We start from the raw sequence: 27,698 nt of genomic DNA on the forward strand, positions 1-27,698 counted from the left end.
AGCGGGCCCCGGCCCATGGGACTGGCTTCCTAAACTCGCGAGCCCATGTGTTTTCAAAGTCCACAGCTCGGGTGCACAGTTTTAAGTGTGCCTTTTTTGTTTGGAAAGGTTTTCTAATGGAATAAGTCCATTTTTGAGTCCCTTAAAATATAGGTTGGATTTGAATCACGCTACTCAACCGCAAAAGTCAAAACCAGAGGTACGACGACTCCTCCAACTATTTAAACCGTGCGTTAGCGGTGTTTTTGGATGATGTGGCAGGTTAAACCCATTCTTCACATTAAGTGATAACTTACATAGCACTTAGGTGGCATTAAGAACTTAATGGTCCTATATGTCGGTGGTAATTCTCTGGGGAAAATAAAACAAATTATCATGAGACCCACCTTGGTCATGTGACAAAGTAAAGGAAATTCTCTAGGGGAAATAAAAATTTATTAATGAGACCCGCTTGTATGTATCTTCCCTCTCTCCCATTTCCTCTCCATCTCTGCCAAGGTATCCTCGACTTCCCCGAGGCAACGGTGTTCGGTGGCTGGCTGTGAGAGTACGCCACCGGACGGCCTCGGTGGAAGGTGGATTGACTAACTAGGGCGGACAAGAATCTGATACATGTGCACGCGCAGTAGTGAACCTAAAACAAAAATTATCGAGAGTCTTATACATGTCATACACATATAATATTTTTATTTTTAACTAATAATATAATTAATATAGAAAAAAACTTAAATATTAGAAATCTACCTGGGTCCTGTGACCTCGGGTAGTACTACATAAGAACGCCCCTGTGCACGCGCGAGGCCACGGTGCTTGACTAAGCTTGATCTCGCTCTGTTCATATTGGTAAAAAATGGTAAAAGCCCATATTGGGCCCTTGAACTTCAAGTTGCCCAACATTTTGTGTTATGAGATAGGGTTGGGGCAAATTTTGCTTAACGGTGGCCACTCTGGATCTGAATCCAAGAGGAGTATATGTCACTCGGTTTCCGTCGGGCCATTCAGGTTTTGGCCCAATTTCTAAAGGTACATACATTTCGATGGAAAAGTCTAAAATACCTCTTTCAACTATTACTCGAGTTTAATTTTCGCCCCTCGACCCGAAAACCGGATACTAAGCATCCCCAAACTCTCGAAACCTTTTATTTTTTGTTCATTCTATTAGCCTGATTTGTGTGGTTTTCAGCTGAAAGATGATATTAGATGACATGGTCAAATAAAATATCAACTAAATACTAGTTTCTTTTTTAATTTACATGGGTCCCATATATCATAATCTTCTTTTTCTCTCATTTACAATCTACTAGCATGGCTGATGGCCAATGATGGAGGAGCTCGAGGAGGCCGTGGCATGGACGAGTTGAGGCGACTAACTCAATCCGAGAGGCCAGGTAGTGCTTGCAAATGGCGTGACCGGTGATGGAGAGGCCAGAGGTGGTCGTGGTGACATGGGAGCTCGAGGAAAAGTGAGGTAGGTGGTGGTGGGATGGGGACGACGGAGCTCGAGAGGTGGGAGGTGGCCATAGACCTAGCTTGATCGAGTGAGGTGGCGATGGATTAGCTCGAGGTCGACAAGTCTCACCAGTGGACTCTGCAACATCGATGGTAGCAAGATGGACACCTCCTTTTTTTTAAGTTCTTTTTATAGTTTTTTGCTAGCTCAATGCCACGTGAGCGGTAAATATGTATCACATCAAATAAAAGACCAAGCCAACATGACACATGGACATCATATAGGACAAAACCACCGTTTAAATTACCGAGAAAATTAATTTGTAATAACGGTTTTAATAGTTGAGTAACCACCATCCATATATAGATTTACGATTGAGGGAGCACAATCGGAATCGAGAAACAATAGAGGGAGTCAAAACAAACCTTATCCTTTTTCAATCGGCTTGACCTTTTGGGCTAAAGATTCTTTATTTAACCGTATACACGACATACGTACATATATGTATAGCCTGATACCTAATGCCTAATAATGCAAGCACCCTTCAAGGCTTCAAGTGGCCCGACAAGTTTGCCTCCCATGACCGTTACACTCGATCAACGTGACGGATCATAGACTCCATTAATTCGAGCTTTTCTCACTGGTTGCCCATGGTGTCTCCATCATCACCAAGCATATTGTTTACTCACACACTAATTCCTTAATAATCACTAAACCATCGATCCCTAGTTAGCTCGATATGTCTCTTGACCGACAAAGGCATCACTCCCATGCATGGCTGTCCACCCGACCCACCTACGTGCTCATGTCGCCGGCGCGCGCGGAGACACCGGCACCGGCACGGGCACGGGCACGGCCTTGAGCGGCGTGACCATGTTGAGCGTCGTGCCGAACCGGCCCCTGACGTCGACGTCGCACGGCCGCATCCCGCCGGGGAGCCGCCACTCGAACGAGTGGAGCAGCGAGGCGAGGATCAGCGTCACCACCCGCGTGGCCATCGGCGTCCCCGGGCACGCCCTCCGCCCGGCCCCGAACGGCATGAACTCCAGGAGCTCGCCGCCGCGGAACATTCCGCCGGCGCCGGCGCCGGCGGCGGCCGCGAACCGCTCCGGCTCGAACTCCTCCGGCCGCGCCCACGACGCCGGGTCGCGCATGATGGACCACGCGTTGACGATCACCTTGGCGCCCCTCGGCACCGCGTAGCCGCCGACGGCCGCGCCGTCGGCGATGGCCTCGTGCGGCATCAGCAGCGGGCTCGGCGGGTGCAGCCGCATGGTCTCCATCATCACCGCGCTGAGGTACGGCAGCTTGCCGATGTCCGACTCGTCCGGGTGCGGCTTCGAGCCCAGCGCGTCCCGCAGCTCGGCGCGCGCCTTGGACATCACCGCCGGGTGCCGGAGCAGCTCCGCCATCGCCCACTCCACCGTGATCGAGTTCGTGTCTGTCCCGGCGGCGAACAGATCCTGTCCACATACCAAAACGTTAACTTTAGATATTTTGCTTTCAAGAAAAGATCGCCTCTTGACTCAGGATCATGAACATAGTCGATCTTCCATTGTAGATTAGCATGCATGCATGAGTTCAATAAACAAGTGGTGTTGCAATTTGCGGGTCATATTTCGTTCTTTTCGAAAACTACATCACCAAACAAGTCAACATTGATCGATCAGCTCCTCCATACTTGGTTGGCAGAGTCAACGAAAGATTAAATGCTGCGCATAACTTTGATAACTGGAGAATTAGATGGCAACAGTACCAAGTAGTCCACAAGGACCACAACCATATGAGCAAAAAATTACGACGTAATTTAGTATTTAAATTTTATATTATAATATAAATATATGAGCATTAATTTCATAATTCCAAAAATTTTAGAGCTAATCATTTAATGAAAATGGAATCTAATCAGATTAAAATTCAACGGTTGGCCACTGAATTAAATAAAAGAAAAATATTTTGATCTTATCTTAGGCTTTGCTATACAAACTAGAACTCCTTATATTTTGAAAAGAAGTCAGCAGAATTTTAAGCCAATAAAGTTTCGGTGAGCTGATTTGAGCTTAATTATACAAGCTTTTTTACTATTTTAAAAAAATACCTTAAGTTATCATATTTTTTCATGTAAAAATTTTATACGTTGAGCTATAATGCAAATTAACTACTCCATCCATATTTTTTATATGACGCCGTTGACTTTTAGGTCCACGTTTGACCATTCGTCTTATTCAAAAAAAATTATATAATTATTAATTATTTTGTTATAATATAATTTATTATTATAGAAACTTTAATTATGCATTATAATTTTACATATTTGGATATAAATTTTGAATAAGACGAATGGTCAAATGTGATTCTAAAAATCAATGGTGTCATACATAAAAATATGGAGGGAGTACTAGAATTTTGCACTAAAATTTTTGCTACTAATGGTATTTTTTAAAGATGTAAAAAAACCCTAATTACCCACTTACCAAAAGAAAGGACTTGATCGTTTCAAGGCTGAGGTGATCCACTGAATGAAGATGAAGTAGCACATCTAAGAAGTCCTCCTTCCTTTCGCCGCCGGCGTTCTGACGGCGGCTGATGATCTCGTCGAACAAGCCATGGAACTTGCTTAAATGCATGGCGCTGCGCCGGCGGCGGCCCTGCAAGTCTAGCGCGGCGAGCACGGGGAAGAGGTCGGACAGGTTCGGCTTGGTGGCCTCGGCGACCGTGTCCCTGACCAGCATCTCCAGCTCCTGCGCCTTGTCGGAGCTCAGGTCGGCGACGTCCTCGGAGAAGAGCACGTTGGAGACGAGGTTGAGGACCGCGGAGAACACGACGCGGCCGACGTCGACCGTCTCGCCGGCGCGGGCGCGCGCGCCGAGGTACCCGACCAGCTCCCTCACCTTCGCCTCCCGCACGGCCCGCGTCGCATCGAGGCCCCGCGCGGAGAAGAGGTGGTTGGTGCACACGGCGCGGAGGCGCTTCCACAGCGGGCTGTTCCCGGGGAGCCATATGATGGAGCGCTCGTGGTTGCCGAGCGCGCGGCCGGCGTCTGAGACGGACTTCGCGGCGAGGATGTGGTCGTACCTCTGCAGGGCGTCGCGGGCGGCCGCGGCGGAGGACGCGACGACGGCGGTGGTCGTGCCGAGCTTCAGGAACATGACGGGCCCGTGCTTCCCGGCGAGGCTGGCCAGCGCGAGGTGCGGGTCGCCCCGGAGGTCCAACACGTTGCCGAGGAGGAAGAGGGGCGTCGGGCCCGGCGGCCGCCGCGGATCACCGGCGCCGCCGGCCTTGGAGCCGTTCTTGGTGGAGACGAAGACTTTGTAGAGGAGGCAAGAGGCGAGTGCGACGTAGAGGAGCCATAGTATCGATGACCCTTCCATCCTCTCGTCTCTTCCACGAGAGAGTCAGAGAGATGATATGCCGTTGGTTGCTGGTCGAGCTGCAGATGGATTGGCTGAGCCGTTTGGCCTTTATATAGTGGCGCGCACAAACATTTTTACGAGGAAGAGGAAATCGTTGCTTCAACCACCGACCGGACGGATGCGCAAGAGACGGCCTCTTTGATCAAAGGATTTAACTTATTAGAAACTTTATATTCCCTCCGTACAGTAAGATCTTCTGATTTTTCTAATTTTTTCTTCTATTTATGCTTATAAGCAAAAGTTAAATTTTTGACATTAAATTTAGAGTATATATATATATATTATTTTCTATTGGAAGAGAGCAGAAATATGTATTAAAGTGTTTCTGCACCTTAGACGTGAAGTGAGTAGCTACACCTGGTAGTAGGATAGAGGTTATATATATATATATAGATAGTACGGTGAGTTGCAACTCACGGACTTTTAGAAATCTCAAAAAAGTAATTAAAAATCTCTAAAAATAGAAAATTTTTGCGTGCTACAAGATTTTGATATAAAGAATCTAGTGAGCCATATAAATCGAAATATAGAGGTGATTTGATATGTTTTTGGACCCCGACTCACAGAGCAACCCGTGAGTTGTAACTCACCGTAGCTAGACTCTGTGTATATATATAATGAAGACTTGGAGTTTCTTAAATCTCATGAAGGGCACAATGCATAACAGCTCCAACATGTTGCCAAAAACAATTTTGAGTCTATCTCTCTCATTTGATTTATGTATTTTTTGCTGTCTTTTTTTCCAATGTTTTACCGTCCTTTGTTCAACACTTATATTCATATCAAATTCAAGGTGTTTGCACTACTATGTTTTTTCAATCTTGTGTTTTAATCTAGCCCTAATATGGTACGGCATTATAGGTAGGAGTGGAGGACACAACATTTTTCAACTGCGAAATGCATGATCTTATTGTACTCCTTCTGTATTATGACACCATTGATTTTTTTACACATGTTTGACCATTCGCTTTATTAAAAAACTTATAATATTATAATTTATTTTTTTATGATCGGATTTATTATTAAATATATTTTAGTTATAATTTACATTTTCATATATTTGTGTAAAATTTTTAAATCAGATAAATTATTGAACGTATGTTAAAAGTTAACAACATCCTCTTTTAAAATACGAAGGGAGTATTAAGTTGACAATTGTATGCTTTCTTAGACTAAAGATGAGCCATGTGGGATCTATTAACTGGTTCCTCATTCTCTCATTCTTCTCAGATATCGACATCTATTGACAGTATATGAGAAAATCAAAGAAATGACATTAGCAAGGGCTCTGTTAAAAAATTCCATGTACAAACATAATTTCTAAAAAATACCATCGTACAAACACAATTTGTCTCAAAAATGACATCGTCGTCACTTTTAATCTATTAGACATAGTTAATTTTCTCAGAATTACCAAATTACCCTTTTCAACCCTGGACTGGATCCCCCTCGTAGGCACATGCCATCGCATCAACATATGTCTTTGTCACACCCGATTGTTTCTTAGGGATTTAAAAACCATTAAATAAATTATTTTTATATCTTTTTTGTTTAATGTGTAAATAAAATAGCAAGTGAAATATAACGGAAGATAAAATTTCCTTTAATACGTCATGGCTGGAATAATTTTCTTATGTTCTCCATGCCCTAAAATACTCTCTGGAATTTTTAGAGCTCAAGAGTTAATTTTAATAAAAACAAAGTTCTTTTTAGTGATTATCAAAAATAAATAACCAATGTCTTGGGGTGGGCATGTTGGGCCTACAGGTAGGTCCAAGTTGGACCCTAGGTCTCTTGGGGCCACTGTTTATAGACAATAGAAGAAGGGATGATGGGAGGTGAATTTTCTGATATTTGGAGAAAAGGCTGCTGATCTGGGGATTTTTTTTATGTTACAGTGCTAAAAAATTTTGCAAAAAATACTGGAACTATATGTTGTCATGAACGTCATTTGGTGAATTTTTGAGATTTTCCCGTATGCAGTTTTTCTATGAAAATTCAAACAATGTCTCATTTTGCATATAAATTATGGTAAAATTGTATTTACACAGGGTCCAGCAGAGTACTGATGGTGATGACATTTCTTGAACAAATTGGTTCGTATGATATCATTCGTTAGAAGTTGCATTCGACGATGACATTTTTAGAAACATTGTGTTGTCAATGACATTTCTTAGATTCTCTCGAGTAAATAAGATCTTATTTCAAATTAGTGCATCTCCTTTAAAATGATCTATGACCAAAATTCTCAGGCTGCGTTTAGCATGCGGTTAAATAACACACGCAGAAAACGTAGCAATATATTAATATATGATTAATTAATTATTAATTATAAAATATATTAATATGATTTTTAACGCAACTTTTCTATAGAAAAATTTGCAAAGAAAACACCGTTAACAGGGAATCGCGCGTACAGAAAAGGAGAATCTGGTTTTTGTACTGCCGAACGCGGCCTCATTCACATTGCTCTGCACTATTAATTGCTCTGCGCTATTTCAAAATTTCTCAATCAATTGAACTCGCAGGCGTGTGCAGCGTGTCGGCGTCACGTTTGCCACTGCTGTCCGCCGCTGCAGGCTACAGAGCTCTATCTAAACATCGCTCGGCTAGATGGGAAGGTTGGTGGTAGCCAGCACAAGATCGAGCCACGAGGGATGCATATCATTTTGGACTAACTAAAAGTATTTGTGCCTAAACTAAGAACATCCTCAGAGTGATGGTTCGAATAACATGTACAGGCCACACATGCAAGGTGAACATAACATTGGTTCCATACCTGTAGTGCCAACATCGGTCAATGGGATCCACGTGAAAGATAACTCTCTTTAATCGCTTGTGCCCCTCCTCCCATGCGTGGGCCGACATAATATTTTGTTTGGCTAACTTAGGCTGCGTTCGGACACCTAGGTAAGTTAACTAACCTCGTTTTTCACGCACATGTTTTCCGAACCGCTAAACTGTGTATTTTTTAAAAAAATTTCTATATAAAAGTTGTTTTAAAAAATTATATTAATCTATTTTATATTTTTTTAATAATTAATAATTAATTAATCATGTAATTATATTTTACTATGTTTTTCATGCCAGATAAGATAACTTACCCACCCCTTATCCGGAACGCGGCCTTAGGCTTTAGTTTCGCTGTGACGAACAAGAAAATAAATAGGTAGCCCATAAACATTCAAATTGGCCTATAAACATAAGCCCAAGCTAAAAGATGGGTTGTGAAACAAGAATGGTTAGATTTAGTCTCATGTTAGAATTACTTAGATTGAAATGAGCCTCATATCCTGTATTATTGACAACGAACGTGACTAAGGGGTTGTTTAGATGAGGCTAAACTTTTTAGCCACATATCACATCAGATGTTTGGACACTAATTTAAAATATTAAATATAGACTAATAAAAAACCAATTTCATAAATGAGTGCTAATCCACGAGATGAATTTTTTGAGCCTAATTAATCCATAATTAGCAAATATTTACTGTAGCATCACATAGGCTAATCATGGATTAATTAGCCTTATTAGATTCGTCTCGTGAATTAGCCCAAGATTATGAATGGGTTTCATTAATAGACTACGTTTACTATTTATAATAAATGTCCAAATATCCGATCTGACTAGAGACTAAACTTTAGCCCCTAAAAACAAACACCCCCTAAAAATGTCTCAACCTTTAGCAATGGCAAAACTACCTTCTGGCTTAGCTGAGAAGTCGCCTAAGATTTTCTTGCGTTCACCATATCCATAATTACAGTGACGGTGACTCTGTTATACACCGACCATATTATATATATCTTAACAACTGTTTTTATATATATATATATATATATAATATTGTAAAATAGTCTGATATATTGGTTTTGTTTTCTTATCTAAAATACAAGTTTCGAAGAATACTAACGTGCTTATTATTCATATTTTTCCGTAACAAATTATGGATATTTAGCTAGTGATAATATAATAAACATAGTTAATAACCAATATAATTTCTTAAGAGCAAGTCCAATAGTATAACCAACCACTAGCTCTAATTGATCTATAGTCAATCTAATAGCCAATTCATAGTTGTCTACAAAACATTAATACGTTGTCCCACATATCATACACACAGTGTTTTGAGCCAGTAGCCCACTCTCTTCTCTCTTCTCTCTCCTCTCTTTTTTTGCTCTAAGCTACATATAGGTTTCACAAAGCTTTTGGCTCCGCCACTGCTTATCAGGGCTAGCCTTTAGGTTATGTGTGCTAGGACTGGGAGCATGGATAGCTGGATATACAATACAATAACTATTGGGTTATACAGTTTGGGACTCTAAACCCTATAGAATCTCCGATGGACCTTGTAGGAGGGTGTGGATTAATGATGAGGGGAACAAGCACGCTCCTTTTAGAGAAAGTGTATTTGTGGTGTGCACCTATTAAGATGGTCCGCTATGTCATATAATATATTTTTCCTAAAGAACAATACTATTACTATGTATACAAATATTTCATTCTTATGTATGATCCTATCAGTCTTTATAACATAATAATATAGGGCCAATTCGTTCCCGATACTTGGTGAGCTCATTCGTTGTTTTTTAAGAATACTTTCCGAACTGATCTTAAACATTATGTTTCGTGTAAAATTTTTCTACATACAAGTTTCTTTAAAATCAAATAGTTTAACCTATAAGTTTCTAATAATTAATACTCAATTAATCATACGCTAATAACCCATCGTCTTTTCCACACTGCGATCAACTCAATTGAACTGACGGAATAATGGGGCCATAGTCCGTCAAGCTTGCGCCATTGTTTTTTCATGGAGAGCTTTTTTCCCCCCTAAAACATAACGATTAAAACGAGATTAAATTGAGGGAAACACCGATGACATGGTGGTTGAGTCATGTGTACATGACTTTATCTACTCTGGTTTAAATATTGGTTTCTACGAATATTACGTACTAAATTACATGAATAATATAAACGTACAAGCATTTCACAAAATAAACAAGCCTTTTATTATCTCTAACATATAATCCTCGAGATCCATGCTAACCAAAACTATACAATATCTGACGCAGACGGCATGCATGCTTTCAGTTTGGTCTTGTTTAGTTGCTAAAAAGTTTCTCTAAAAACATCACATCGAATCTTTGGACATCTAAATAAAACATTAAACATAGATAAACCAAAAAAATTAATTACACAGTTATATAAGAAATCGCAAGACGAATTTTTTAAGACTAATTAGTGTATGATTAGCCATAAGTGCTACAGTAACCAACATGTGCTAATGACGAATTAATTAAACTCAAAAGATTCGTCTCGCGGTTTTCAAGCGGAATCTAAAAATTTATTTTGTAACTAGACTATGTTTAATATTTCAAATATGTGTTTAAAAACTTGATGTGATGTTTTTGCAAAAAAATTTACAAACTAAACAACCCCAAAACTACTCCTAGTGCTTCATCTTTCGTGTAGGCTTCGGACCTTTCAACTCATCTGATCGTGTGGCTTTTTTATGAAATAAACAAACTGTATATTTACAAGCGAAAATAATTTATAAATAAAAATTTTATATACGTATTTTTAACGATCTAAAAGATAAGGTTAAAAAATATCCTACTATTAAAAAACAAAATCAACTTCGAATTTAATTAAGACTAAAAATTTAAATGTTGGCTAAGCTTTTTTTAATGACGACGGTAGAAGGTATGCCGGAATATATTAAGATGAATAAAAGGAGTTAAAAAAAGACAAGAGAGTTACAAGAAATATTGGCTAAGCATGAATAAAAGCGAAAAGAGAAGTGTGTCAAGCTTCTTATGAATATATTTCTCCAACTGCCCATAAGTGTGTTCTTAGTTGTGAACTTGTGATTGGATAGCCGTATGATCGCCTAGGTTGGACCCTCATCTGCTGACGCCGTCCAGGCAAACTTTCTTGACTCCAGGTAGCCAAAATTCAGAAATCACAATAAATATGCCCTCGCTCGCCGCCCAGACGGTGGTTAATTCGTTCCAAAATTTGCGCGATCGGACCTTCGCCGATCAGATCCGGTTGCAGAAGATGATGCCCAAATTGCAGTAGACAAATCAAAGGGCGGCTGATTGCTATCTGAATCCAGTGGTGTAAAATATTGGGGCATTTAACTTTTTGCCACATAAAATATTTGTCGCTCGCTGTCTATGATACGTAGGCCCAGTGGCAAATATGTTAACACTGTTTCTAGGAGTTGGTATAAAATATTCCTAAAATATTCGGGCCGTTTCACGAATCAGGACTCGGTATGGCAGTGGAGACTGGAGAGCGTCAGAAAGTGACAGTAAAAATGTGTAGAGAAGGTAAACTGAGTGGATAACTGCGAAGTGACCTAACAGGATAAACCACTTCCAGATGGTTACGATTAAAAGATTAGGATTTGAAGCGTGTTTGTTAATTAATTGTAGGATGCGCGTGTAGTGCACAAAGCACTATTTGAGAGGCTCACTTTGTGACGTCGAAACCTCATCTCTCTGTGTTTTTTTTTTTAAAGATGGAAGAAGATACACCTCTAGTCACTTAATATAATGCAGCCAGCCATGATCTCTCCGCGATTAGAGGGTAAATTGATATCGAGTGTACAGGCACCTTGCGGATATGCACAAATTTTTGCCATTGTTTTAGTTGTCAACAACCAATCATTTTCTGTTCGATAAATGATAAATATGATATTATGACATATTGGTTGGTTTCATATATGCTACAGTGTTTATTTACCTCGTTCATTTCAGAGGCTTTAGTAGATTTGCCACCTTTTTCTACTCCTGTATTACAAAGACGCCATTAGAATGATAGTTTTGATATTATTTTTTGTAATTTTCTAACGATAATTTTACAATAGCAAATCAAACCGTGATAAATTTGCAATTGTCCATCCATTCTAGGGGCAATTGTAAATTTACCATCGGTTTGAATCATTATTACAAACTGCCATTAGAAAATTGTAAAATTACCATACCAATTACAAATTTGTAAAAGCCCCTTAATTCTAATATTCGGAGCATACATAAACGAGCGGGCTGTGAAAATAAATACAGCAACGGCCTTATTTGGATGGGCCTAATCCCGGCTTACCCACGTGGATGGGCTCAATCAAATAGGCCATATCCAAACAAGGCCGAAAGGGTCAAACAAGGCCTACCAAGTCAACTCAATGGGTTCATGGGCTCGAATCCCATGGGCCCAAGGCCTTTCTAAAATTTAACCGGCACGGCCCAAAGTGGGGTGGAGAGCTCCAGCGCGGCGCCGAACCGGTCGCCGACGTCGACGTCGCCGGGCGCCATCCCCTCCGGCAGCCTCCACTCGAGCGAGTGCAGCATCGCCGCCAGCACCATGGGGACGACCGTCACGGCCAGCGGTATGCCGGGGCACGCCCTCCGCCCGGACCCGAACGGGATGAACTCGAGCGTCCTCCCCCAGAAGTCCGCCTCCCTGTCCAAGAACCTCTCCGGCGCGAACGCCCCCGGCTCCGGCGACGACCACGCCGCCGGGTCCCTCCCGACCGCCCACGCGTTGATCAGTACGCGGGTGCCCCTGGGCACCGAGAAGCCGCCGAGCGTCACGGGCTCCGACACCTCGTGCGGCAGCAGCAGCGGCGCCGGCGGGTGCAGCCGCAGCGTCTCCTTGATCACGGCCTGGAGGTAGGGAAGCCTCGCGAGCTCACCTTCCTCGACGGCGCCTTGCCCGAACGCTTCCTTGAGCTCGGCGCGCGCCTTCGCCATCTTGCCTGGGTTGCGGAGCAGCTCGGCCATCGCCCACTCCACCGTGGTCATCGTCGTGTGGCTCCCGGCGATGAACAGATCCTGATTAGATTATTGACACCAAATCTAATCATGAGCATTAACTAATCCCACTGACCATAAATTGTCTTAAAGAATGTGAGATACCGTAGCTCGGATCAGTGGGAGTTCGAGCTGTGACTTGGCGTGGAGCTCCAGAAGCGAGTCGAGCAGGTCGCCGGGTTTCTCGCCGCTGTTCAACCGCCGGTCAAATGACATCGTCGAAGAAATCGTAGTACCTCTTGAGGTTCCTGGCCTCCGCGCGTCGGCGGCGGCTGAGCCGCTGAGGTCGAGCGCGCTGAGGAACGGGAAGAAGTCGGAGATGTTGGGCTTGGTCGTCTCCGCCACGGAATCGGCGATGAGCTGCTGGAACGCCTGCCCCGTCTCTGACCCCAGCTCGACGACGTCCTCGGACTCGGAGAAGAAGACGTTGGACATGAAGTTGAGCACGGAGCCGAACACGGCGAGCCCGACCCGGACGGGGCGCCCGGAGCGCGCGCCGAGGTGGTCGACGAGCTCCCGGGCCTTGCGCTCCCGTATCCCGCGGCTGGCGCCGAGCCGCCGGGAAGTGAAGAGCAGGGTGATCGCCAGGGTGCGCATGTGCTTCCACAGCGGGCTGGAGCTCGGCAGCCACACCATGGAGATGTCCTGGTAGCCAAGCAACTTGGCGTTGTCCGGCATCCACCGGGAGGAGATGGCGCCGTCTTTTTTGTGGAGCGCCTCGTGCGCCGCGTCCGGGGACGAGAGCACGACGGTGGTCGCCATGCCGAGCCGCAGCGACATGACGGGACCGTACGACGCCGCGAAGCCCGCGAGCGCGCGGTGCAGCTCGCCGCCGCGGAGCAGGTCGGGGATGTTGCCGATGACCGGGAACGGCGTCGGGCCCGGGGGAGGCGGCGGTGCAGCAGCAGCAGCAGGCGCGCCGGAGGGGCACTTCGCTGCCTTGCTCCATAGCAAGTACAGAAGTGGAATGCCAAGCAGTGAGACCAGCACCTGCGAGAGCGTCGTCAGCTCCATTAGTGCAAACAAAATCGGATAATGCGATTTGATTTTATTATGTACAGTTCTGCTGGGGTAAGATGGGGTTGACTCTGCTGAATAATCCATACCGTTAATTTATTTTTATCGGACGAATGTGATTAAATTATACGTACTACCAACGATATTAGATGTAGCAGAAATTTAAAAGGGTAATATCATCCTTTCTATTGTGATCTTTAGTGCCAAAAATAAAATTACAAAATACTACTAATCAATTAATTAACAAAGTACCAAAATACCATTTTAAATCAACAAATAAGATTAGTTATATTGGTAGCATAATACTACCAATAAAATACACCGGAGAGTAACCATATATGCATGTTTGCGGAGTGTCGTGTTACTTTGTTTTGCAAGGTTCAATCGTCAAACATTGAATTGCATATTTGCACAAGTTGTTTTGCAGGTTGTACATTTGTTTTGAGTAAGCCGAGAAAGAGAGGTTGATGTAGAAAGTCATTTTAATATGGTTCAAAGTTGCCTTGTACACTTTACATTGATACTTACTCTGGAAAGGGTGATTTTTCTTGGTTATATTACCACTAGAATTAATTTGACTCGTTGATTAAAAATACTGGAGTAACATTTTAGTGCTTTGTTAATTAATCGATTAAAAGTATTTTGTAATTTAGATTTTTTTGGCAAAAAAAAGTAATACGTATGTGAGTTTTTTAGCCTGGCAAAGAGAAGACCGTTTCATCCGTGTGCGCATCCGTGGTAGCCTGACAGAATAAAAGATAATGTATGTTACTTTTAGGCTCATCTATACTATTCTAAAAGGTAACGACGGAGGGCAGTGAATCTTACCGACTACTACTTTATATATTTTACAAAATAGTCGGTTCCATTTTTCATCTCTCAAATACAAAGTGTTCTAAACAATACTAGGCTACTAGCATGTGCGTTCTCCGTAAAAAAACACGGGTATTTAGCTAGCAATTAAAAAGACGATAATTCTCCTCTAAATTTTTATTGCTCGTAATGTTATTGGCAGTAATTTAATCATAATCATTCAATAAAAATACTTTAACGGTATTGATTAAATTTTACTGGTGGTATAATACATCGGAAAGAGGCTCTTTTTCTTAATTCTTGTTGCAGTAAGCCCCTTTTTTTTAATAGAGAAGCCATGCAAGCTTCGGAGTGCATTTGAATAGTTGACTTGAGCATCATCGGTCCATTCGATCAGTCAGGAAACCGAGGAAAGAACTAGGGATGTACAATTAATTGTTACTCTCAAATAGCATCCTATTCAGTGTAGTTAAAATAGATTTATTGATAAAAATTACGGAGTAACTGTTACATAGAGAAGCAACTTCTCAAAAATCTCTAATCGGAATTAGACACTCAGTTCAATTAAACAGATGAAACTCTATCACTTCCTTCTTCAAAATGTCTGGTACATAGGCCCTGTTCAGCACCCCATCTAACTTATTCAGATTCACTCGTTTTATGCGTGCACACTTCCTGAACTGCCGAATTTTGCGAAAATTTTTTACAGAAAAGTTGCCTTAAAATATAATATTAATCTATTTTATAGTATTTTAACTAATAATTAATTTATCATGTACTAATCTATTATTACATTTTTCACCTAAGTAACATCCTCCCATCCGAACGCAACCTTAATGTTCCTCGGGTCATAGCACGTGAAATCCTCAAACGTTGAAGATATTTTTCTCCGTTTTGCAGGTTTGAATGTCATACCAATAGACCCTGTTGGATGCCAGCAGCAGCGACCTTCTTCCATGGAAAGAACCGTTCCGGCCCATCTATGTAATTTTTTGAATTTTTAAATTTTATTTATTAAATAATTACAGATTTCATTTTGTATTTCAAAAATCACAAAACTAACCTCCTGCCATCCTCTAGGAGGATGGAAATGTGACGTGGCAAACGACCACTCGGTCGCAAGGGACGGTTGGAAACGCGCACAAGGAATTTTCCATTTAGGCCTTTTCTGCTCTTATAGTGGGCGGCAAGGGCCTAAATGCAAATTTTGCCGTGCCGTCCAAGAATTTTGTGATTGAATCGTAAATTTTTTTATTGGCCCACGGTTTGATACATATATCTATCAAATCATGGTTAAATCACAAAATTTTCAGGTGGCACAACAAATTTTACATTTTAGGCCCTTACCGCCCTTAATGTAAAATTTGTCGTGTCGCCGTTTCCGGCCGTTTGGCACGTCACCTTTCCGTCCTTCTAGAGGACGGCAGGAGGTTAGTTTTGTGATTTTTTGGAATGCAAAATTAAATTTGTAATTATTTAACAAAAAATTCAAAAAATTCATGTATAGGCCGGGCGTAAGAAAACTCCTATTTCTACTCGGGCCGTACTACAAGTCACTCGCGGTTCCTTTCCGAGCCGATTTTTGTATGGGCCTCCACCGGGTCAGAGTCCTGTTCGGCCGATCTGTTTGGGCCCGCTCATATCAGCTCGGAAGCAAGCAGCAGCACCGCGAGCCGGCGACGTCGTCTTTGACCCTTCGATCTATAGTTCTGCCGCGCGCGCGGGTCACGAGCTCCGGCCCATCCGCCGCCGTCACCCGTGAGCCTGAGGCCGCCGCCCCTCCGGTGCCGGCGTGCCGCCGTCTCGTCTCGGGCGGCCACACTCGTTCGCTCGCCTCGCGGGTCGCGTGGCGCTGCTCACCGGAAGACCAGCGGCAAACCAAACCAAAGAAGAAGAAGAAGAAAGAAGAAAATACTAGTGCTTCGTTTCGCTTCGGCGCCGCCTCCTCCTGCGAACTCCGGGCCGTCGCTGCCCGTGACAGAGGGGGGAGGGATGGATCTCGAGGCGGGTCCAATCCGGCCCCGCAGCGACGGCGGCGGTCCGGCGGTCGGCAAGGAGACCGATGTGAGTGCCCCGGAGATAAACCCCCCCACCCTCCCTTTCTTGTCATGTGCAATGTTCTTATTGTTTTCCGTCGAGTTCTTAGGTTGTTCTAATCATTTGGTAATTCGTTGCCAGCATTCATCTCTTTGATTCCTGTGCGCTTTCAGCTTTCTTGCCATGGAAACTGCCGTTGAATGGCATACTAGGTTTGTAGGTTGGGCCTGAACAATGTTACAGTTTGCTGTGAGTTTCTGACAGAGATTTGCATGGGAAAAAAAGGCATCTTTCAGTATGATTAATCAAGTCTATCTTAAGGTTTAGTTCGTCAATGTGACACCGACTTGTGCTCATGTAGTCATGGCGTAGATTCTTTGGTACGACAGGTCGACAGCGGCGCGTTTGACTTGGACGCCTGTGTGGTATATAGCCGATGATGCTGGTTTTCTTGAACTCTGACTTGGTTGCAAGTGCTGCAAACGACTGATGATAGCTTGGTGTCCCATTTTTCTAAGCTCCGTGTTCTTATTTTTCCGTGTTCTACCTGGCGTGGGTGACAATTGAGAAATTAAGGATCATTTTGTTACGTTTATTTTCGGATAGTTTTAGTGGGAGACGTGGTACTTCAGAATAGTCCAAGCAGATAGATATAACGCGACATGTGTTGTTTGTCTGTTTCTTAGGGAAAATATGTAACACGTTTGTCTTGGCGTGGAATAGTGGAATATGTTTTCGTTTTCTTGCTTCTTTTTTCTGTGGATGGCAATTTCGTCTTCCCCCACCCCCTCCCCTCCACTCAATGCAGAACATGGTGAATGCATTAATAGTGTTGTTTGTTCAGATGGGTGCATCCTTTTGCGTAGTTGTAGTTTTGCGACTTGAACAGAGATTGTGAGAACCTCTATCTAAAAAGAGGTTACTGCTCCTTAATAATGAAACACGGTAGCTGCTGTGGATGTCCAGGTGTTGATAAGCTTTTTTAGAATGTTAATTTTGCATTGGAGTGAACTTGTTTAAAAAATCTTGAGGAGCTGAGGTGGTAGTAGTATATTACTAACCAGATTACCCCTTACAATTTGCATGTGTTTGATTTTTTTAAAAAAGAATGAGTTTGCATATAGGTTTGCTTCAGAAGGGGTGTTCTTTTATGATGATGGCATGATGTCACACATGCTTGCATCATCAGATTATATTTCCACATTCCTAACGGAATTCAATGTAACCAAATGTGAACCAAGTAGACATATTTCCACTTGTTAAACGTGCCTGGTCCTACAATGTCCATCAGCATAATAAATTTTCATTTTGAAGGACTTTGGGTTGAGGTCGACTCCATTGACTTGCTATGCATAGATCTGATCAATTGCTTTTATATGATAGAATGTGGTGCATCCCTCTTCGTTGTGTTCCAAAAAGAAACTTGAACAATCGTCTTTGGTGTTTTACAGCTTACACTAATGTCTCCCCTCAACTGTGAACAGGGTTGCAATGTTAGGAAGGATCTATTCCTTGCTTACAAGACTCTTGGTGTTGTTTTTGGTGGCCTCGTCACTTCTCCTCTCTACGTTTATCCATCTATGAACTTGTCATCTCCTACGGAAGCTGACTACCTGGGGATATACAGCATAATGTTTTGGACTCTTACTTTAATTGGTGTTGTCAAGTATGTATGCATAGCTCTCAATGCCGATGACCATGGTGAAGGTAACTAACCAATTCTACTTCTGCCTTTCCTCTCTCTGTTCTTTTCTTTTTGAGGGGCTGTTGCTGCCTTTCCAGATTGTTGAATTCAATTATAGCATTTAAAGAAGAGAAATATTCAGAAACGAAATAAATCATTAGAAAAAAAAACAATTTTACCATCCTTAAAAAGGTATCAGGAGATACTGTTGTTTTCTATGTAAAATTTGGTACCTTAGATACTAGAAGGTACCAAATTTTACATAGAAAACGATGATACCTCATAGTACCTACTCAAGGATGGAAAAAATGCTCTTAGAAAATATTTTTTTAATGCAAGACAATATTTGGGGTTACACATGTCTCTTTGATCATCCTATCTAGTGTTATGGTGTTATGTTCAATAGTGTTTCTTAAATGTATATTTTCTGCAGGTGGTACATTTGCCATGTATTCTTTGTTGTGTAGACATGCCGATATAGGCATCCTTCCTTCCAAAAAGGTGTATTCAGAAGAAGAGGCACTGCTTGACAATCAGTCTGCAATGGCAAGAAGGCCTAGTAAGCTTGGGAAGTTCTTTGAGCAGAGCATAACTGCAAGAAGAGTATTGTTATTCATAGCAGTACTTGGGATGTGCATGCTCATTGGAGATGGCATACTTACACCTGCTATTTCAGGTTTGCTTTTTACAAAATTACATGCCAATCTAATCATTCTTGTGATCATAGTGATACCTGACAATATTCCTTCACCTCTTTACAGTACTATCAGCAATCGATGGGCTAAGAGGGCCATTTCCTGCTGTTAGCAGACGTAAGAGCCTTGGAAACATTGTAGCTAATGAGCAATGAAAATAATCTTTCTAATGCTGCCCTTTCGATGACATTCATCCTTTATTTTCATTTTTGTTTGTTCCAGCTGTTGTGGAGGCCCTGTCTGCAGCAATTCTTATTGGCTTATTCTTGTTGCAAAAGTTTGGGACTTCAAGAGTGAGCTTTCTGTTTTCTCCAATCATGGCAGCATGGACTTTTACCACTCCAATTATCGGCCTGTACAGCATTATACATTACTATCCTGGCATCTTCAAAGCCATTTCACCGTATTATATTGTTCATTTCTTTCTGAGAAATAAAAGGCAAGGTTGGCAGTTGCTTGGTGGGACTGTTCTATGCATCACAGGTATATTGCATGCTATCATAATCAACTTTGATTTTTTTTCTTTTCTCCTGCCAATGATGATAGGCCTGAACTTCACCTTTTACACATGCACAGGTGCTGAAGCTATGTTCGCAGATCTTGGCCACTTCAGCAGAAAGGCTATTCAGGTTAGTTTTATAGAGACATCCATGTGCATTATACACGATACAATTGCTTACAGTTGATTTTTTTTTTCAGATAGCATTTCTGTCTAGCATATATCCTTCTTTGGTGCTCACTTATGCTGGGCAAACAGCATACCTTATAAACAATGCCAATGACTTCGCGGATGGTTTCTACAAATTTGTCCCTCGACCGGTTTACTGGCCAATGTTTGTTATTGCAACATTAGCAGCAATTGTTGCCAGCCAATCCTTAATATCTGCGACATTCTCTGTCATCAAGCAATCAGTTGTCCTGGATTACTTCCCTCGTGTTAAAGTGGTACACACCTCGCAGCACAAAGAAGGCGAGGTTTACTCCCCAGAAATTAATTACATTCTCATGGTATTGTGTGTCGGTGTTATACTAGGATTTGGTGGTGGGAAGGCTATAGGGAATGCCTTCGGTAAGCAAATTCTACAAAATTATCCACTTATTAATTATGCATTACTTTGCATGTGAAGATGCAGTGCTTTAATGTATATTGTTTTTGCAGGTGTTGTGGTCATAATGGTCATGCTCATAACTACAGTCTTGCTCACTCTTGTGATGATCATCATATGGAGAACACCGCTTGTTCTGGCTGGGCTGTACTTCATCCCCTTCTTCATCATGGAAGGGGCCTATGTCAGTGCTGTTTTCACCAAGATCCCTGAAGGAGGCTGGCTTCCTTTTGCTGTTTCCATAATCCTTGCATTGATCATGTTCGGCTGGTATTATGGCCGGCAGAGGAAAACCGAGTACGAGATGACAAACAAAGTAAGCTTGGAGCACCTTGGCGAGCTCCTGGCGAGGCCTGAGGTTCAGAGGGTCCCTGGCCTCTGCTTCTTCTACAGCAACACGCAGGACGGGCTAACTCCGGTACTTGGCCATTACATCAAGAACATGAGCTCGCTGCACACGGTCACGATCTTCGTCACCCTGAGGTACCTCCTCGTCGCCAAGGTGGATCAGAGCGAAAGGATCCTGATCAGGAGGCTCGGACCGAACGGGGTGTACGGCTGCACCGTTCAGTACGGCTACGCCGACAGCCTCACCCTCGAGGGCGGCGACGACCTCGCTGCCCAGGTCATGAACTGCCTGCGATGGCACATCCAGATGGACAGCGCTGGCCGCCGGCCGCCGGTCTCCGTCGAGGAAGAGATGGCGCGGCTGGAGGCGGCGAGGCTTGCCGGCGTGGTGCACGTCCGGGGCAAGATGAGGTTCCACGTCGGCGAGGACGCCGGCTGGTTCGATAGGATCATGCTCGGATTCTACGAGTTCTTGCATGGAGTCTGCCGGCCGGCTCTGCCGGTTCTTGGGATGCCTCTGCAACAGCGGGTCGAGATTGGCATGCTGTACAAGGTCTGATGAACTCTTGATCAATTCAATCGTCAGAGCTTTTCTGCTGTTGCTTTCGTGATTTTTATGGATAGAACTATAGACTTGGGAATCAAACAATGAGAAGCACGAGATCGGGAGACAGGAAATGTGTGTTACTGTGCTCTCTATGTAGGTCATGTATACAAAAGTCTAGCACGTCATACTGTTTGAGTTGTTTTGCTCCCAGTGTTTTTTTTGGGGGGAAACAACTTCCATGTGTTAAGTTGCAGGTGTGAAAACTGGTTGAAGTTGTTACCGGTCAAATGACGGGGTGATTATTTGGTGTTCCATAAAAAAAAGTCAAACAGCATATTCGCAAACGAAAAATAATTTATAAAATATACGTATTCTTAGCGATCTAAAGGTCAAACCTGAAAAATAAACTTCGGTGAAAAAACACTTAAATTAACTTTAAATTTAAAATTAAAAATCAAATTTTGCTTATAAGTATAAATATAAGAAAAATATGAGCGTGACATGGCTTGTGATTCTATTAAGGTGCACCCACACCATAAAATCTCCTATCATCGGGACATAATTCCGTGTTGTGGTTGCTCTCATAAAATAATCACACCATTTAATTGTTTTTATTCTACTTAGAGCGCAACGTGCAATGAACGAGAAAAAGGGAAGAAGCCGAGAAGGAGCACTAATCGCCAACACTAGTAGCGATCCACAATTGGGCTGGCTACAGTTGTATCAGTGCAATCACTAGGTTATGGTATATTTTGAAAAGATAAGGATGGCTATAATGCTAGCGATTCTAACCAGACTCTTTTTTTTTCGCAAAATGTCGTTCAATTTGCTTTTGATAAGCATAAGCAAAACACTTATTAATAATTAAAAAATAAGGGTAAATATGTGTTCTTAGGGATCTAAAACAATGAATGAAAAATAAAATATGATGAAAACACATCAAATTTAAGTTCTAAAATTTAAAATTTGGTTTATAAACATGAGCATAAATAAAAAGATGGGGCATTGACTCCTTGGCCGTTGGATCCCCACAGAAAATGTTGAGTTCAGTGTGTAGTAGTGCATACTCGCTCTGTTACAAAATATAAACATTTTTATGATTTAAATTTTGTATTATAGTATAAACATTTATATATCGATTCTCATAATTTCAATCATTCCGATGATTCCAAAGCCAATCAGATGATTAGAAAAGGAATCTAATCAATTCAAAATTCAAAAATTGATCATTAAATAACTAAAGGAAACATTTAACATCTCCTTAGTTTATATTAAAAAACTTAAATGCTTATATTTTGGAATAGAGTTAGTTGCTTCCAATATGAATTAAAGGTGATCACTGGTCAGTCTAGGTGCGGAAGCCTTTTTAAACATGCATGTACTATACATTGATGTGTTATGTTATACAAACATAAAAAAGTCGAATTTGATTTCTACATGCTGCAAAAATAAAGACACATACTAGTCGGAGTTTAATTTATTTCTTATAATTTATAAAGGTTGAATTTGAACTTACATGTTTATAGAGTGATTTCACGTATTAATTATCTTGTCGTAATCTTTGTAACTATTTTGATAGGTAAAAATAAGACAATATCCTCATCGAGAGGTTATAACCCATTTTCAATTTAGGAGTAGCAGATAGTCCTTTTTAACACTTCCGTCGTATATCCATGTCAAATCTTTGCAGTGGAAATGCTTAAGTTTTTACCTCATGTCAGTTTCAGAATTTACCCGACGGTGCGTTTTGTGGCCGTGCCTTCCTTCCCTTTTGAGTGGTACTCACCTTGTTTGCTCGCCCATTCCGCGGCAGCGGCAGCAGCAGCGCCTTTTGGTTTGGTGATTCAAAACTGAAATAGTGGAGTGCAAAAAGTGGTCTTCTGTTTTGTGTCATGAGGACAATTTACATCCCATCAGCTGTTCTAGGCCACAGTAACTGGGTAATCTAGCCATAGATTGTCCCTTTGCCGTCTAATCGTTGTTGCCGCAGCTAATTTTTCACTTACCATCCTAGCCTTTTCTGTAGCCATGCAGTAACCAAACCTAGTTGATTGATCAGAGTAATTAACCATACAATTCTCATGTTCCACTGTAAGTCTCCAGACAGCTCAAGCTCGATTTGCTATTATTTCACTAAAAACCGTAAAGAAGCTATTCCCTCTATTTTATATCATAAGACTTTCTAACTTTGTCTAAATTCATTTGTATGCTAATAAATTTAGACATATATACTTGTTGGGAATAATAGATCAAGATAGATGATTTAACATGAAAAAAACATCTCTAAGATAGAAAGAAAAAACCACTCGAGAGACAAATGCACTACTAATTGTACGGGATCACAGATAAAGGGTGATATATATTTATAGACATTATATAGGACTAACACTAGGATTAGAACTAGTATAGAACTAGATTAGAATTAGTACTAATATTGGACTAGGACTAGTATATTTGAGACATAATCTAACAATACATAAAATATATAAATTGATATATGGATAAATCTAGATAAATTTAAAAAGTCTTATAATATAGGACATATGTAGTAGATAATAGTATGTGGTAAGAAATGTCTCGATCGATTGAGGATTAAAAGAAGAAAAAAACACCGACAGATGCAAATAGCAACGAGGAAACCGTAGATGGCGTGATTGATGGAAAATCAGGCTCCAAAAGTGACGGTAAAGCGAGAAAGGGAGAGAAACTGACCTGCAATTGGTGCATCTTTTTTCAATGTTTGTAACATTGTTCTCGCTGTAGCCCCTTTTTCAAAAGGAGATGGGAGAAATCAAGAAACCATAAAAACAATTTGAAAAAAAAAGGAAGATACTGTAGCTGCTCCCTCGATTTGCTGCTGGGAGATGGTAGATGCAGGTTTGTAGCAGACTGATCCATCTGTACACAGTGGACCATTCTCTTCTTCCTGAGCTATCTGCTGAGGACGTTGGCGTAGTGTCTCGTTCCAGAACATTTTCAGGTTGGGACAACTGCCATCCGGACATGGCCACCACCATTCGCTACAGATAGCTCCTAACCTAGACGTTGACACCTTTTCGCTTTCCTCCTTCAAAATTCACTTGATTCCAAGAGTGTTTTTCACCCTCTTCTGCTAGCTGCTAAACCTTGACAAATCCAGACATCACGGTCACTGTCGTTTGTCATTCAGCTTATAAGCCGCTGTAAAAAAAAACTTTGAATTCTATAGATTAATTTTGAAGTTAGTTTTAGTTTTTTTTGTCATCTTAGTTTATTTTCAAGCACTAATTTTGAATTCGTTAAGAACACATGTAAAAGGTTTATCTACAAATTATATTTTAGATGAAGATACGCCATCATGGCTTATAATTAGCCGTAGGCTACAAAGTCGTGAAAGGTAAACAAAATAGATCCAAAATTTTGGCTTATCCCACTTTCTAGTAAGAAATCAAGAAGCTAACAAAAAAAATGTTACAGTGAGCAAAACACCGCAATCTTCAGAATCTTCAGAAACAGAGCAAGCACACACATGCATGCATGCACGGTTGCGGCATCAGCCAGCACGCATTATGACGGAGAATCTCTGCCTCTTCTTCGTTGACCCGACGACCCCGGGTGCAGTAAGCATAAGTAACTCTGCTTTTGGTTGGTTTTTTTTTCTCCTCTCTTCTATTCAGGGGCGCCCAAAATTTGGAGTGAGAGTGACACCTGCCTTGGTTCTTCTATGATGTGGAGCCCTTTTTTTTTTGGTTGGATTTGTCTCTCCTTGGTCACATGATGGGGTGCAATAATTTTGCCCACCACCCTGAAAAAAAGTAACAGTGATCAAGTGGACAATTAAGTAATTAACCTTGTTCAATTGCACACCAAACCCCTTGCTCATAAATAGTATTGCCTTGGGCCCTTTGGAAAAAGGAGGAGCTTCTGTGGGGTAGTCAGGAAAATAGTGTTGGAACCAAATTTATGTGGCGGTTTAGTGTGAATGATTGACCTTGGTTTTCTTGTTTGGAGTATGTTACTGCAAAAAATATGTTTTTTTACAGAGTCAGCAGGTGGTAAAAGTAAGGGAAAGTAGTTATGGGAGTACTTAACTGATGTTTGTTATGTGTGGCACTGATGAAGCACATTCTTCATGGTGCTTATTGCTAGAATATTTGCACACTGCTGTTTAAGTCAATATGCTGTCAGCTAGTGGTCTATATGCAATGTTTTGACAAGTTCACGCCATTGTAACACAATAGAGCTATTTTAACATCCTTAAAAAAGTAACTTAAGATATTAAATTTTTTAGTGTAAAATTTTGATACCTTAAGGTGTCATAATTTTACACTAAAATTTTTATATGTCAAGATACTTTTTAAGGATGATAAAAAAAACGTCATAATATATCTAGGTGTTGAAAAGAAAGGGGGAATTTTAAGATTTGTCATCTCATTAAAAACATTTTACTCCTTATCGTACTGTAAATCCTAAATTACTAAGTATGTAGGTGTATAAGGCAGTGTTGGCTAGAGTGGTTGGCTGAAGCAACCCCGCGGAAGGGAAAGCGTGACATATGATTAGCGCAAAGTATTAACTATTATAAATTTGATAAATTGATTTATCTACTTTTAAAACACACACACAGAGATAGAAAGCTTTTGCAAATGTATTGTTCAACATTTGGGGAGACATGCTCTTATCTCCCCCATCAAATAGAAGCTGGGGAGACATCCTAGTTAAGCATGAAAAAGATGATTTAAAAGCAGCTAGCCAGCTAGATAGAAAAACCGTTACCATCTCTTTTTTTTTTTGGTGGTGCAGGTACTCTGGGTTTGATGTTTATGCACTCTGACCAAGTGACCTCACCAAGTAACAGCTTCCTCCATGTAGCTTTGACCTACTTGCAAAGACAGCAGGCAGGCACAAACCACCAACCAGGATAGAAACAAAAAAACGTCTCCTCGATCAATTTGCCACATCTCTCACATGAGGTATTAATATAATTAACCAAGACCTTGAGCCAAAAAAGTCCAAACGAAAATGATCCAACCACGTGACAGGTACAAAAAGTGTTAAAGTTGACAAACAAAAACAAAAGCCCCCCTAATCAATCCTAGTCGACCTGCCGACAAATTTTTTTCGAATTATGATAACCAGTTCATCACCACAGCCCATGCACAGTGATTCCCCATGAGAGCAAGCAACAAACCGATCGTATCGGCACGAAAAACAAAAGCAAACGAGGATCCTATCAAAAGATATAGAAATAGAGAGAGACAGAGGGAGAGAGGTTGAAGAAGAAGAAGAAGAAGCATAAAGAAAGGAGATCAAGGGGGAGGAAGAAGGACCAAAGCAAGCACGAGGAGACGAACATAACGAATCACGAGAAAGCGTCCCTCACCCACAGCAGCCAAACCAACCAACTACCTCTATCTTTTGCTTTCGTTGCTTCATTTGGACTTTGTACTCGTGGCATCTGCTCTGCCTGCAACTCTTTTCGGTTTCCTCTCTTATCTGTATCTTACCTCACTGGCCTGGCCTGGACTCCCCTAGCAAGTCGCCTCCATGAAGAAATGTGAGGGCAAGAACCACACATTGTACATACATAATTTTGGTTTGTTTGAAAGGCATAAATTTTATTGGATTTTCATCGGAACGTGGATCCATGGCCTAATAAATGGACAATTTGCTTTCAGTAAAAGCAGGACTTGTTTGAGTCTTTTATCTAAAAAGAAAAGGCCCAATAAACTCGAGAGTATGCATGGACTCGTATAGTGCAGACGGTAGAACAGTGTAGGCTTGTTTGAAATATAGGAATTTTAAATCAATCAAAAAAATATTGTTAAATTTATATGTTCCATAAGAGCCTTCAAAGCGCTACCACCTGCTTTTAAATTTTAGAGCAGCAGCGAAGCCGTCAACATCCATAAGTAGGATTACCAATGCTAAAAAAATCACACTAATTTTAATCATAGTATTTCCACGTACTTAGTATTTTGAGTATGGATGATCCAACTCATATAAACTTGTCTAAAATACACTAAGTGTGACATGTCAATACTCAATGCAAGTATATAACTGATAAAAAATACATCATGCTATCCTAATAAAGTATTTTTTTCTCACATGAGTATTTTTCTTTTTCGTTTTACATTCATGGGCCTTGGATTCTGATTTTTTGTGTCCCCCCACCCCCTAAGCAGGACCATCGATTGGTTTGTTGGTAAACAAAAAGCCAAACAACGTATCTAGAAACCAAAAAATTATAAATAAAACTTTTATATACGTGTTTTATTGGTCTAAATATAAAAGTTAAAAAATAAGCTATAATGAAAAAACCCTAAATTTAGTTTTAAATTTAAAGTTCAAAATATAAATTTAACTTATGAAAATAATGAAAAAACGACAAGACGAGGCACATGATACAATAACACCCATGATATTTGCTAGTCTTGAACTGTTCGATTTCAGCTTGAGTTGGAGACAGAAATGACATGCGAAACAATTCAATAATCATAGCCAAAAAAAAGAGAGAGTGAGGTTGAAAAGTTGTGTCCCAACTGGAATTAGGAGAAGAAAACTCTCTTTCCAAATGGGAACAAGTATATACTAGCAGTGGACTTGACACGCGGGCCTGAGGCTGCTCGCTTTCGCTTTTGAGGCCTCTCCTCTCCTCTCCTCTTCGTCTTCGAAAAGCCCTCCTATTTAAGCACGCCCTGCCTCCTCCTCCCCTCCTCGCTCCACTCCACTCGCGAGACACGACGGCTCGAGCAGTCGAGCTCAGTCACTCGTCCTACTAGGCGCAGCACCATC

At 41.4% G+C, this 27,698-nt stretch overlaps 3 protein-coding genes across 3 annotated transcripts; 1 reads left to right on the top strand and 2 right to left on the bottom strand.

Annotated features, from left to right (window-relative positions):
- Positions 1–1,836: 1,836 nt before the first annotated feature.
- Positions 1,837–4,869, bottom strand: LOC102704832 (cytochrome P450 76M5-like). Its single transcript, XM_040527682.1, has 2 exons — positions 3,925–4,869; positions 1,837–2,913 (listed from the first exon to the last, which is right to left on the bottom strand). Exons 1-2 carry the CDS (start codon positions 4,819–4,821, stop codon positions 2,254–2,256), a joined length of 1,557 nt encoding a protein of 518 aa, XP_040383616.1. The 5' UTR covers positions 4,822–4,869; the 3' UTR covers positions 1,837–2,253.
- A 7,213-nt stretch (positions 4,870–12,082) lies between these two features.
- Positions 12,083–13,695, bottom strand: LOC121055389 (cytochrome P450 76M5-like). Its single transcript, XM_040527883.1, has 2 exons — positions 12,783–13,695; positions 12,083–12,698 (listed from the first exon to the last, which is right to left on the bottom strand). The coding sequence occupies exons 1-2, from the start codon at positions 13,689–13,691 to the stop codon at positions 12,090–12,092; spliced, it is 1,518 nt and encodes a 505-aa protein (XP_040383817.1). The 5' UTR covers positions 13,692–13,695; the 3' UTR covers positions 12,083–12,089.
- A 2,796-nt stretch (positions 13,696–16,491) lies between these two features.
- LOC102705100 (probable potassium transporter 17) lies at positions 16,492–21,252 on the top strand. Its single transcript, XM_040527494.1, has 8 exons — positions 16,492–16,571; positions 18,029–18,251; positions 18,662–18,904; positions 18,990–19,040; positions 19,146–19,406; positions 19,500–19,552; positions 19,623–19,992; positions 20,083–21,252. The coding sequence occupies exons 1-8, from the start codon at positions 16,500–16,502 to the stop codon at positions 20,934–20,936; spliced, it is 2,127 nt and encodes a 708-aa protein (XP_040383428.1). The 5' UTR covers positions 16,492–16,499; the 3' UTR covers positions 20,937–21,252.
- The last annotated feature ends 6,446 nt before the right edge of the window (positions 21,253–27,698 follow it).

Source organism: Oryza brachyantha, chromosome 9 (genome assembly GCF_000231095.2).
Source record: "Oryza brachyantha chromosome 9, ObraRS2, whole genome shotgun sequence".
Taxonomy (NCBI): domain Eukaryota; kingdom Viridiplantae; phylum Streptophyta; class Magnoliopsida; order Poales; family Poaceae; genus Oryza; species Oryza brachyantha.

What these genes read in the sequence shown, in the direction of transcription:
- LOC102704832 (XM_040527682.1), bottom strand. Translation starts at nt 4,821, where the DNA reads ATGGAAGGGTCATCGATACTATGGCTCCTCTACGTCGCACTCGCCTCT. An exon ending in CGATCAAGTCCTTTCTTTTG is followed by an intron (nt 2,914 to 3,924) that starts GTAAGTGGGTAA and finishes GTATGTGGACAG; the next exon opens with GATCTGTTCGCCGCCGGGAC.
- LOC121055389 (XM_040527883.1), bottom strand. Translation starts at nt 13,691, where the DNA reads ATGGAGCTGACGACGCTCTCGCAGGTGCTGGTCTCACTGCTTGGCATT. An exon ending in TCCCACTGATCCGAGCTACG is followed by an intron (nt 12,699 to 12,782) that starts GTATCTCACATT and finishes TAATCTAATCAG; the next exon opens with GATCTGTTCATCGCCGGGAG.
- LOC102705100 (XM_040527494.1), top strand. Translation starts at nt 16,500, where the DNA reads ATGGATCTCGAGGCGGGTCCAATCCGGCCCCGCAGCGACGGCGGCGGT. An exon ending in ACTTACACCTGCTATTTCAG is followed by an intron (nt 18,905 to 18,989) that starts GTTTGCTTTTTA and finishes ACCTCTTTACAG; the next exon opens with TACTATCAGCAATCGATGGG. An exon ending in GGCTATAGGGAATGCCTTCG is followed by an intron (nt 19,993 to 20,082) that starts GTAAGCAAATTC and finishes TTGTTTTTGCAG; the next exon opens with GTGTTGTGGTCATAATGGTC.